Here is a 13,527-nt window from a genome sequence, read left to right as displayed (position 1 = left end):
TCTGCAGCCAATCAGAGCAAGGGATTAGCAAAACGTGCGCGTCAATATTTTTACGTGCACGTGAGTAACTGCGCCTGAAGTTTCTCAGCGTTTACAAGGATAATGTCAGGAAATAAGTAATATTTTATGAATATACAGAAAACGTAGATTTTTGTTTTCATATTTGGAGTTGGTGCTGACGTGTTGTTTGTTTTTATTAGATATGTTAGTGAGTGATCCCTCGTTTTTCGCGGTTAATGGGGACCATATCCCGCCGCGATAAGTGAAAAACCGCGAAGTACCGCATCCCCGACCCCCAGCCCCCCATTTTTTTCTGTATGTGCAATGTATTTATTCTGATGTAGCATTGGAAAGAGATACATATAAGCAAGCCCGTCGACAGTCGGGTGGCAACCAGGTATGTTGTCCCGGGCCTCAGGACCATAGGGGCTCCTGAATGACCCTTAACTCATTCACTCCCAGCCATTGTCACCGGAGCAAGGTCCTTCGCTCCCGGCCGTTTGACTGGATTTTGACTGATTTTGCAAGGCCCACAGAAAATTCTGTTCTATTGCTATATAAACATGGAACCCACCCAAAAAAGATTAGACTCTCTTCTTTCAGCAGAAAAAAAAGTTAGTTCATATCTTTTTCTATTCTTTAGAAATCAGCATTAGAAAATAGCTTAGTTTGAGCAATTTTCCAATTTCTGATGAAAAAACAATTCAATTCAGCTTCTTGTAAAAGCATACATTTCAAACATAACTTACACTATCATAATTAACACAGCTATTTTTCGCTTTTGTGACATCCCAAACATCTGAATAATGTTTTCATTCTACAAAATAACATAAACAACAAGACAAATGGAGGTTTTGATCACAACGTAACAATTTATTTACACATAACTAAACTATTGAACCGCTGAACCATTTGCGCACATAACAACGGGGAAGGCTCTCGGCTGCTCCTGGTTGAATGAGGTGGTAATCTGATGAGTCCGGATCAAGATCTGTCTCACTTTTTTCATCATCTTCCTCATCTTCATCGTTGGTTTCAACCTCGGGCTCAAGAGTAACGCAATGTGAGCTCCGCAGAACGCGTGTGGAACCTGACGCTGTTGTGGCCGTCACCATCTGTCTCATCAAGATAGATTTTTAAAAAATCCTTTCTTTGACAATGGTTTCGTTTTCTTTTCAAAACACTCCTCCAGTGTCGTTTGCCTTTTTTGTCCGATCATTCTCCACATTTTTCTTGAATTCTCACGCGTCTCGACAAGATCCCTCCAACTTCCGTTTCCTATTTTTCTTCACTTCCTTTCTAGGCCCGAGATGAGTTCTTACAAAATGCGCTACTGCCCTCCAGTGGCCAGTTTTATTGCTTTAAAATTAGTTTTGAGCATTGTGCATTGCAGTTTAGGTGCAACAGAACCTAGAGATGCCTCTTGTCAAAAAAACGGAAAAGACATAAATACGTTTTTGGGACACTGAAACCATTAAAAATAGAACATATTTATAAGTTTTTGGGAGCAAATGAGTTAATTTATTTAGCTTTACATTCACATATTTCTAGTTTTATTTAAATCATTGTCTGATTAAATATATGTTCTACTCGATATATACTTAAAAACCTTAACATATTAAATATTTCCAATATATATTTTTTCCTTTTTTTTTTTTTTTTTTTTAACATTTTACATTCGCCATCACCGTGACCAGAGCCCGATTCGCGTCTGTCACCGGTCGCTTGTAGCCTATTGAGCTGCGGTATCACAAGACATGCTGCTTGCGTAAGAGAGAAAGCGATGGGAGATCAGGGATATATGTTAGTCTGTGGGGAGCAGGTGCGCAAGGCTGATCAGACTCAGGTCCGGCGGCTGGATTTATTTTGGGTTTACAACCCACTGTGTATTATAATACACAGCTACGCATTTTCTTGTCTTTGCCAGTAACTGTAGCTGAAGGAGAGCGAGCCCTCAGTAAAATGAAAATAATAAAAAACTATCTACGCTCCACCATATCACATGGCAGGCTTAACAACTTAGCCATGCTCTCCATTGAGCGTGAGCTTGCTCAAAAACTGGATTTCACTGATGTTATAAATGACTTTGCTGTCAAAAATCTAGGCGCATCACTGTTTGAGGGCTTGATAACCCCAGAGATGTGGAGGGGGCAGGCACAGGATGTTTAGTTATGCTGTTTATTGCTTAGGAGGCAGGCATAGCACTCTCAGTTCTATGGTATTGTAGCCTACATGGAACAATAGATGGAAATTGTTTGTTTATATTGTGTCAAATCACATTACGGGCTGTTAAATTTAACTGTCCATCTTATATTAAATAATTGGAAAATTTCCACTGTCATTGCTTGCAAAGCGTTAAAAGTATGTTGCCATGATAAGCCGGTGGCAGGGGTGGGGTGGGGGGGCTATAATGGTGTCTTGTTCACGGGCCCCTGCAAGTTTGTTGACAGCCCTGCATATACGTAAGCATATAAGACATGTTTTTTCACGTTTTTTTCCCAAAGGTTAATTTTTAAAAAAGTATATCTATACATACATACATACATACATATATATATATATATATATATATATATATATATATATATATATATATATATATATATATATATATATGTTTTTAAACGCTTCAAACGTAATAATTATGATACATTTTGAACATGTTACTGCCCCACCAAATTATTTTTAAACAAGAATAAAGTAGGAGTAGAAAAATGCTTGCCTTTAAATGCTTCACTGAGTGAGTCTACTCAAATCCGCTTGGAGCTGCTCACTTACACACAATGAGTTGCCACAGCAACTGTTTAACAAGTTAAAGAATGATTGACACAAAATCAAACACAATAACAAAAATTGTACAATAATCATATTTTCTATAATTCAATTTCAGTAGGTTTAACCCAAAAAGTGTTGTTGAAGTACGAAGTCATCAGCTCACCATGTGGCCACTAAAGCCCCTTTCACATACGCCTAAACACTGTTTAAATCCCAGGATTTAAAGGGGCAGCCCTTGTATGTGAAAGCAATTTCCTTGGTCGACTGACACGGAGATTACGCGGACATATATTGAGTCGCGTCTTACTACTATGTCGGGAACTTTCCCGGGACGAGGTGTATGTGAAAGCAAACGTTAAATTCCCAGGTCACAGCACAACGGTTGATGATGTAAATACTGTATCATGGTGGGCCGATCGTCACTTCCTTTCTTCCCAGTAAGATGAAAAGCAGTAAACAAACATCGCAATTATCAACATAGCAAGCAAGAAATAGCTAAATTATTCTGAAAACTAAACGAAATTAAATTTTCACTGGATCGTAGAGCGGAGGAAGAGAGTCCATCGTCCATCTTTGGCAATGTGTGGTTTATTTTGTTGCCGATGTCAGGGTCCGCAACTGCGGAAACAAGGTTGTACCTCAAAGAAGAAAGCAACGGATGGATCGTTCAAGGGTTTATTAAATACAAACAAAAATACACGCGATCGCGGAAAAGGGGGAATAACACAATTTGACCAACATTGTGACAGCCAATGCCGACATAAAATGACATAATGCCCAGGTAATAGAAACGCGCCAGCAGCCCTCCCCACACAAAGAGCGCCAGTGGGCAACACGGGACATGTCTGCGAAAGTGTCCAACCTGAGTCATTCCCGGGATATCTATTCATGCGTGAAAGCAATGACGTGAGTAAATCCCGCGTCATCTTACACGGTAATTTACCGGGATATGTTTGTGAAAGAGACTTAAGTATGTTGATACTTGCAGTGAATTTTCTAAAATGTTTACTCATAATGCAGCTATTCAGAAACGCAAACCCTTTTTGTTCACATCCAGCACAAAGAAAGTTGTCCGTTGACATTTGGTATAAACCAAAACTTAGAAATACTGTTATAATTCAAACTTGTTTTGAAATCAGAGAAACAGATCTATTGTGTCTAAGCTTATGTGTGCTCAACTCACCTTTATTTAAAGAATACTTTAAAAACAGCAACTGCAGCTCAAATAAGGTGCTGTACTTTGGGTTACCAGGGGCAGAACTTAGGGGGGTGCTGGGGGTGCGATCCCACCCAGGTCCGGGTCTCTAAGGCTACGTTCATACTACAGGTCTTAATGCACGAATCCGATTTTTACGTGTTTTTCTGACTCGAGTGAGGCATAAACGTGACGGTCTGAACGGGACAAGTCGCATAAAAGTGGACTATTTCAAATCCATTCTGAGTCACTTTCGTATGTGGTTTAAATCCGATCTGGGACACATCCAGAACGTCGCGGGTGTCTGAACTGGTTAGTCCCCCAAACCGGAATTCATGCAGCAATTACGTCATCAAAGAGCGAGAGAGACGGTACGCTACGGTAGCAGTGCAGCTGTCCGTTAGCGCCTAGCTCGCCTTGAACACGGCTTTTGGGGAGGGGTCGGGGTTGGCAACAGTCATAAAAAAATTAAAATGGGTTGAGGATAAGCCTGAAAATGATCGGTTTTCTCTCTGCTCTATATGAGCAATATTTCAAGATTGCTTACAAGCTTCTGCGCATGCGGGTCTTTTTGCTCAGCGCGTGTCGGACTGCGAATTAGTGCGCATGCGTAATACTTGAACGGTCTCAATGGTCGAAGGCAGTCTGAACGGGCATGCCAAAAAAACAGATATGACAAAAAATCGGATTTGTGCATTAAGACCTGCAGTATGAACCTAGCCTAAGGCTAGGTTATGAACGTAGCCTAAGGCTAGGTTCATACTCGACTCGAGTGAGACATTAACTTGATGGTCTGAACGGGACAGGTCTCATAAAAGTGGACCATTTTAAAACCGATAAAGGTCATTTTCGTATGTGGTTAAAATCTGATCTAGGCCCCATTTTTCCAGAATGTGGCTGCAGTCTGAACTGTCAAGTCCCCCAAATCGGAATTTACGCAGCATTTACGTCAGCAAAGAGCGAGAGAGATAGGGTGCTACATTAGCGATGGAGCTGTGCATTACCGTTAGCGCACAGCTTGAATGCGGCTATTAGGGAAGAGGCGAGCTTGACAAGTCTTAAAAAAATAAAATAGAGGATAAGTCTGAGAATGGTCGGTTTTCTTTTTGTGTTCAATATGAGCAATATTTCAAGACTGCTTTCATGGCTGAGAGTCGGGGCAGACTGTCCGTATATGAGTCAATTCATATAAACTTTGAATGTAAGACTAAATGGGGATTATTTATGTCTGTTATTTGTGTCCTCTTTTCGGAAATCAAAATATGATCACCCTAGAATGACGTTGAGCCAGCATTTGTTTTGATGCTCCTGCGAATTAATGTGCATGCGTGATACTTGAACAGGCTCAATGGACAAAGGCTGTCAGATATGACAAAAAATCAGAATTGTGCATCAAGACCTGCGATATGAATCCAGCCTAAGAGGCCCGGTTTGTGGGCGTAAAATGGACGTGGTTGGGCGTGGGGAGGGTCAAACAGAAATCTAAAATGATGCGTCGAGCTGTAATAAGAGCGTCTAAGTGTTGGACGATTGTCTTGAGAGGCCTGCGAAAGTGTGGAGGGGCCTGCGAATAATAAATAAAATTATAATGTATTATTATGATTAATATTAAAATAAATAAAACACAGTACTGAATCCAAAAAAAAAAAAAAAAAATCATACAAAAGATCCCTTCATATTGACGTTTTACATTCAAGAGGTCCAAATTTGTATTCTCCCTTGTATCTTGTGTTTGCATGATCCATGTTGTACTTGAGATACTAAGAGATTTTACTTGTAATCTTTGTTTGTTTTTAGGTCAAGCAAATGACAGTATTGAACTTAGAGTAACTTTACACAAGGTCATAAAGAATTTCATTTATTATTTTTGGAGTGCCATGATTGGTCATTTCAGATGGATTAAACCTAAACTGGCAAAAAAAAGCAAAGTATTAGCAGCTGTCACTGCTGATTTATGTTGGAATAGAAAACATGACTATCCTTCAAGATGACAGACAGCAAATGGTATCAGCGTGTGTGTGCGTGTGTTTGTGTGACAAGGAGAAATGGGGTGTGCTCAGCTCTGTGGAAATGAGAAAGAAAACTAGCATTCTTCATCACGCACCCTCCCATACCTCTCCTCACTGGTTTGGCCCTTTAAAAGCTGCTGCCAGTGCTATCTGTCAGCCTCATTATCACAATTTCTTGGCTTGAGCAAATTGCTATCCACCTTTCGAGGCTCAGTGGAAATAAACAAAGAGGCTTCGCTGTCCTCGGAGAAAACAAGCGTCAACAAATCAAGGCTTTGGACAACTTTCAAGTGTGAGATGCTTCTGTGTGCAAATATGCTGGGGCTGCTTTTGCTGCAGCCACTTCTTTCGAGCCCAAGGCCGCTAACTTCACCGTCTAAAGGGTGTCCCGGCTGCAAAGGAAAAGCTTCTCAATTACTCACGGCGGGAGATATGAATGGCAGCACTCTGAGCATTGGTGAGCCATGTGGAGTCTACACACAGAACTGTGCCAATGGGCTGCGATGTGCGCCCACGCAGAGTGACCCGCGGCCCCTCCGCACCCTGCTGGAGGGCAGGGGTGTCTGCAGTAACGTCAGCATCATCAGCTGGACGGAAAAGAGCCAGACTGCAGGTAACATTTCCGGCTTGCGTTTGGAAGGCGACGTTGATGAATGGTCATGCATCAGCAACTTGAGTTTGGATGTTAAATACTTGCTAAATCAGGGGTGTCCAGGCCAACTGTCGCCTGCTACCCAAGTTTTATTGGCCTGCAGCAAAATTATGAAAATACATTGTTGCACTTCTTTAACACTATAGAGAGCTCGTCACTTAAACTGTGCCTCTTCATTAACTCATAGGTCAAAACCTGACATGTTGAAATCAACGTAGGAAACTGAAGAATTTCAGTATTTTGTTTCGCGCAAATTTATATTTCAAAAATAATCCAGTGACATAAATTGCACTATTTTGGTTGTAATTTTCTTGATTTTTTTGCTGTCACTGGACATTTTCTCATTGTTCTGCAAAGTTCGTTTCAGTCGTGTAAATGTAAATGTATATATTGTAATATTCTGATTATTTTGCCGCTTTTAACCCTTAACTTATTCCCTGCCATTGACTGTAATTGACATTAAATCAATTTCAACTAAGAAGGCAGGCATTGAGTGATCATGTTTCACTGCCATTGACGGCGATTGAAACTAATTGGACTTGGGGGGCTGGCAGAGATCGAATGATCACTATCAATCCTCCCAGTCAAAAATGATTGGACGTCTATTGCCGTCAATTGAAGTTGATACTTACATTTTAAATCCCAATCTTTTAAAAAAAAAATCTGATTCTGATCCACTTTTTAACAAATTAAAGTGGAAGGATTTTAAGTTTGCCCTTACATCCTTTGATTTGTTGGAAAGTGGCCATCGGAGAAAAAAGTTTGGACACCCCTGCTCTAAATGGAACATTTAGCATTTTAGTTCCTTTGGATCAAGGGCGTAGGTTTGTAGAGGGACGGTAGGGACATAAGACCACCAACTTTTCAGGTTGCTCAAATTATCCCCGCCAACTTTTAAGCAACCTTATTTGCATTATATAATGAGTTCAGTGATATTGGTCATTTACATTGTCTTCCCACATTTTTTAAAGATAGAATAGACCCTACAATTATTAAGTTAATTATATTCATTATGTTCAGACTTACATTTATCCCTCTTCACTTGCTGAATGTGCCGGTCCATTTTTTTCCCTTCTCAAACGCATGTTTGATTGACTTACTTGAGCTCTCCGCTACATATGCACACACTCACACAGCCCCGACAGATTCAGGTCGACAACGTGCCGCCTCCTCCGCCCCCTTCGAAGAGGAAGGATATGAGAAGTTTTTTTCAGCCAGCAGCAGCCACTGTGGGTTATGTAAAAAGATGTCAATGCTGTGGAGGTGGGGGGAAACACCATTCATTTTGCTACTGAAAGTCTGACCTGCACCAGAGTTAGAATAACATCAAACTGTGTGAACTTGCTAACCTGCAAAACAACTGCAGTCAGGCCAGCCACCACAAGGAACAATAAAGTCAAGCTAGCCATCCCTCATTGGGATCATTGTTTGCATTATGTACATTACGTTAATGCAACACAGTGGCTTCAGAGTGCAAGTCCCTTTATTTAAAAAAAAAAAAAAAATGCATAGAGCTATTCAAGAACGGGTCCACTTCAGGGGACACTGACATGAACATGAAGTGACATGGAAAAAAAGTCTGTAAAATGATATCACACATCAGTATTTTTTAAGAGGACTTTGGTTCGAGTCTGAGAGAAGTCTAGTTTGCCTCAGATGTAGACGGGTCCTTGGATATCTCAGATCGTTTTTCATTATATTTTCCCCAAATCTCTTTTATATTACTATACTTTAGTTTGAGTCTAGAAGTGGATCCATTCTTGGGTAGCTCCCCGTTTTTGTTTTTTTTTAAATAAAGGGGCTTGTACTTCAAAATGTTTCTTTAGTAGTTTTTGGAAAAACAAGATTTGAATCGAACGTTGTATCACCTGAACCAATACAAATGAAAGTTAGTATGAGTCAATAGAGATTTGTTTTACATTGATGATTTAGCCTATCAATTAATTAGGTTCATATTCATGAGAAATGTAGCCCTGACCCCTGTTCAATAATCTGTTTGGCCTCATTAATGTCCCATCCCCAGCAAAAAGTGTACATGCAGGTTATGCTGATACAAATATCGTTCCTACCAATGTTGAGACCAAACCTACGTCCTTGCTTTGGATTAATTCATTATTACAGAAAATAGCATCACTTTTAGCTTCACAAAAATTTGATTTGGTCTCATTTACACTTCACTCTACATTTAGTCAATGTAAATAAAAAGACAATCTTAATTCGTCAATGTATTTAAAATGGAAATAGCTGTCAAGCAGTTAAGCGTAAACCCATTCAACAATCATCTGAGATATTTTGTCTGTCCTTAGATCCTGCACCTACTGAAAATCCGGTGGAGGTAACCATAATCTTCTTTAATAATTACACACTATAGAGACAGTTAATGATTAGTCATATGATCCTCTCCTCTCACAGGCACCATGTCGAAAGCTGCTAACCACACTTATCAGGGGCCTTGATAGCTATTTATTCAAGTCTCATCATGATATCTACATGCCCAACTGTGATAAACGTGGCTTCTTCAGAAAGAAGCAGGTGAGTTGGAAGTTATTGCATTTTTAACGCGTGATAAATAAATTCACAGATTGATGGTTTTACAACAGATGTGTCTTTGCATAGAAATGACAGGTGGCATTTGACTTCATCTTTTAATCATTCATTGTAATTGACGTTGAAAAATATGATATCCACTTAAAACGGGAGGGCTGGCAGTGATCAATGCTAATGGGGTGGTTGACTGGGTTAGCAAATCCGCATCACAGTTCAGAAATTAATGTTTCTAATTGGGTGGGGGTTTCCTTCTAATTTCAAAAACATGCATTGTAGGTTGATTGAAGACTCTAAATTGGCGGTAGGCGTTAATAGTTTTTTGTTTGTATTCCCAGCAATTGGCTGGTGACCAGAGCTGCGTGTATCCTTCAGTGGTGATAACACAACTGCAACCCTCAATAGGCAGAGAAGAAAATGGATTGAATGATTCATTGGATTTAAATCATACTAAAGGCATTCAGAATAGCACAGTAATTAAACAAATAAGAGCAACATGGACTAAAATGATCCATTTAAATCACCAGTCATATTTTCCCCCCAAATGCCATATATTCTATCAGTGTATGCAAAAGTATGAACTCATTGTTATCTACTGAAAAGCTATATTGTCAAAATTTCATCTTTTAAATTTTTATTTTAATCCTTTCAGAGACAGTGTTCATAACAGGGAATAGCTACTGTATTCCAGGTTGACACTTAAAACATTTAACGCTTTATAGGGCAAGTGACTGTTTTTGGTAATTAAAAAAAAAAAAAAAAACGTAAATATTAGGAATTATATATATATTAATTTAAAATGGGAGGACGTGCAGTGAATGCTCATTTTTCAGTGAATGAATGAACGTTTATTCGCCACTCCCTGTCAAAATTTGATTTGACATCTAGCGCCATCAAAGGCAGCCGTTTGATATTTTTATGTGAAAACGTGCCAAATATTGCCAACGATCTTACCGCTTTGTCAGTGTTACATCAGTAAGCCAGAGAGCATCATATAAGGTGGCATACCAAGTTGCTCAGTGCAAAAATAACCCCACACTACAGCAAATGAGCTGATACTGCCTGAACTAAGAAAAAAAAAAAAACAACAACAACAACAACAAAACAACAACAACAAAAACTGGCTCTCTGTCCAATGACACTGTCATTTTTGTTCTATTCATTTTTGTTTTTTCGGTCAAATTGTTTGGCATATTGTCATCACGAGTTAATGTTGATAATCAATTTGATTATTTAGTTATTTAATTAAAATTGTGTTTCTCAGTAGCAAATTGTCAAAAAAATTACCTTGAGTGTAGTTACAAACAAAACATTGTCAATAAACTTCTACTTTGTTGTAAGTTCATCTACATTACTTTTTTTCCCTTTAATATTAAAAAGGACACAATGTCACACAGAAGTGTACTTGTCATAATAATTTTATAGCCAATGATACTATTGCCACTGGCGGCAGAGAATTGGAGGGGGTGGGCGTGAAACGTCACAGATAATAATTGAGAAGCACTGTAGTAAATTAAGATATACAAATAAGTATTTAGTCAACCACCAATTGTTCTCCTACTTGAAAAGATTAGAGAGGCCTGTAATTGTCAACATGGGTAAACCTCAACGATGAAAGACAGATTGTGAAAAAAACAGAAAATTACATTGTTTGATTTTTAAAGAATTTATTTCCAAATTAGAGTGGAAAATAAGTATTTGGTCACCAACAAACAAGCAGGGTTTCTGGCTGTCAAAGAGGTCTAATTTCTTCTAACGAGGTCTAATGAGGCTTCACTTGTTACCTGTATTAATGGCACCTGTTTCAAATCATTATAAAAGACACCTGTCCACAACTTCAGTCAGTCACACTCCAAACTCCACTATGGCTAAGACCAAAGAGCTGTCGAAGGACACCAGGGACAAAATTGTAGACCTGCACCAGGCTGGGAAGACTGAATCTGCAATAGGTAAAACGCTTGGTGTAAAGAAATCAACTGTGGTAGCAATTATTAGAAAATGGAAGACATACAAGACCACTGGTAATCTCCCTCGATCTGGGGCTTCATGCAAGATCTCACTCCGTGGCGTCAAAATGATAACAAGAACGGTGAGCAAAAATCCCAGAACCACACGGGGGATCTAGTGAATGACCTACAGAGAGCTGGGCCCACATTAACAAAGGCTACTATTAGTAACACAATGCGCTGCCAGGGACTCAAATCCTGCACTGCCAGACGTGTCCCTCTGCTGAAGAAAGTACACATCCTGGCCCGTCTGCTGTTCGCTAGAGAGCATTTGGATGATCCAGAAGAGGACTGGGAGAATGTGTTATGGTCAGATGAAACCAAAATAGAACTTTTTGGTAGAAACACAGGTTCTTGTGTTTGGAGGAGAAAGAATACTGAATTGCATCTGAAGAACACCACACCCACTGTGAAGCATGGGGGTGGAAACATCTCGCTTTGGGGCTGTTTTTCTGCAAAGGGACCAGGACGTCTGATCTTTGTAAAGGAAAGAATGAATGGGGCCATGTATCGAGAGATTTTGAGTGAAAATCTCCTTCCATCAGCAAGGGCATTGAAGATGAGACGTAGCTGGGTCTTTCAGCATGACAATGATCCCAAACACACCGCCGGGGGAACAAAGGAGTGGCTTCGTAAGAAGCATTTCAAGGTCCTGGAGTGGCCTAGCCAGTCTCCAGATCTCAACCCCATAGAAAATCTGTGGAGGGAGTTGAAAGTCCGTGTTGCCCAACGACAGTCCCAAAACAGCACAGCTCTAGAGGAGATCTGCATGGACGAATGGGCCAAAATACCAACAACATTGTGTGGAAAGCTTGTGAAGAGTTACAGAAAACGTTTGGCCTCCGTTATTGCCAACAAGGGTACATAACAAAGTATTGAGATGAACTTTTGGTATTGACCAAATACTTATTTTCCACCATGACTTGCAAATAAATTCTTTAAAAATCAAACAATGTGATTTTCTGGTTTGTTTTTTTTCTCCACATTCTGTCTCTCATGGTTGAGGTTTACCCATGTTGACAATTACAGGCCTCTCTAATATTCTGAAGTGGGAGAACTTGCACAATTAGTGGTTGATTAAATACTTATTTGCCCCACTGTATGATTTGCATACCCACATTTGGGCTCCTGTATGTGGTCTGTTTTGTGCGTAGTGTTGGTCCTCTCGAGGTAAACAACGAGGGAGCTGCTGGTGCGTTGATGAGAGTGGCATGCCGGTGACATCACATCAACAGAAAGGCTTGACTTGTTGAAGACGATGGTCATTGTCGGATTCAAGAAATCACATACATTTGACGGCCAACATGGAATCTAGAACCTCATCTGAATGTGCATCTATGTTTTTCATTCCATGAGCAACAAGCGGGTTCAGGTATAACTTTGGCCATTGGTGCCCTCTAGAGAACATCGAGTGAACTGTTTTGATGGACGCAATACTGTAATGTTTGTACAAGACTGCACCGTTATAGGTTCACTTGTACAAACTAACACAACTTAATACACACGTTTTTAAACAAAAGTTAATATTTGACCGTGTTTGACAATGTTTATTAACATGAGCGTTGTTTGCAGTGCACCGTAATCAGAGGTGTTCCACATGAAAATAAACTGGCAATAGTAGTAGTTTACAGGAAACAATGAGAATTCACTGTTAGAGTAAAGTATGTTTTGTTTTCTATAATTTACTTGAGACATAATAAAGTGAGCTAATATTTATGTTACTGTTATTTCCATTAAAAATTTCAATTTAAGTACAGTATTTCCAAAACTCTTTTATTATATGTTAAGTTCTATAGAATTTAATTTTGATGGATTTTTGTCTCAACCTCAGAAAAAAAAAATAATAATGGTGGCTTAATATTAATATTATTGTTTTAAACTTGAACATGCAATTTTATGGGACTGCTTGGCAAAAACAATGTGAAGTATTTTTGTTTGTGTGTTAGCTAAACGTCCCAGGGATTTTTAAAATACATAAATATACGCATATTTAAGAAATTTACAGAAATGTTCCATCCTTTTGCATCCCTGAATCAATATGACCATAATGGTAACCTCACGGTCAAATTAATATCTCTTGAGATTGTAAGTGCACCTATAAGTGTCTGTTGTGTTTGCATGTCCTGCCAAATGTTTCATAGCAAAATATCCAATGTTTGTCATATACTACTTCATATCACATGTAGTCTTTTGCTCAGTTGTGGTAAACTATTTTCTTTACACATCTTGACACAACAAGATCAGTATTTTTACACCACTGCTATTGGAGCAATGTATTGTATATAGTATATATTTGTCATGTTATTTATGTTTTTCATACTTTAATTTATGTCCAGATAATGTTAA

General features: G+C 39.2%; 1 protein-coding gene across 1 annotated transcript; it reads left to right on the top strand.

Annotated features, from left to right (window-relative positions):
* Positions 1-6,110: 6,110 nt before the first annotated feature.
* Positions 6,111-13,313, top strand: LOC130922052 (insulin-like growth factor-binding protein 5). Its single transcript, XM_057846544.1, has 4 exons — positions 6,111-6,592; positions 8,938-8,966; positions 9,044-9,163; positions 12,336-13,313. The coding sequence occupies exons 1-4, from the start codon at positions 6,277-6,279 to the stop codon at positions 12,432-12,434; spliced, it is 564 nt and encodes a 187-aa protein (XP_057702527.1). The 5' UTR covers positions 6,111-6,276; the 3' UTR covers positions 12,435-13,313.
* The last annotated feature ends 214 nt before the right edge of the window (positions 13,314-13,527 follow it).

This window comes from Corythoichthys intestinalis, chromosome 9, assembly GCF_030265065.1.
Source record: "Corythoichthys intestinalis isolate RoL2023-P3 chromosome 9, ASM3026506v1, whole genome shotgun sequence".
Classification (NCBI taxonomy): Eukaryota; Metazoa; Chordata; class Actinopteri; order Syngnathiformes; family Syngnathidae; genus Corythoichthys; species Corythoichthys intestinalis.
Note: the sequence above shows the minus strand (reverse complement) of the source record. Positions and strands in the feature narration are given on the sequence as shown.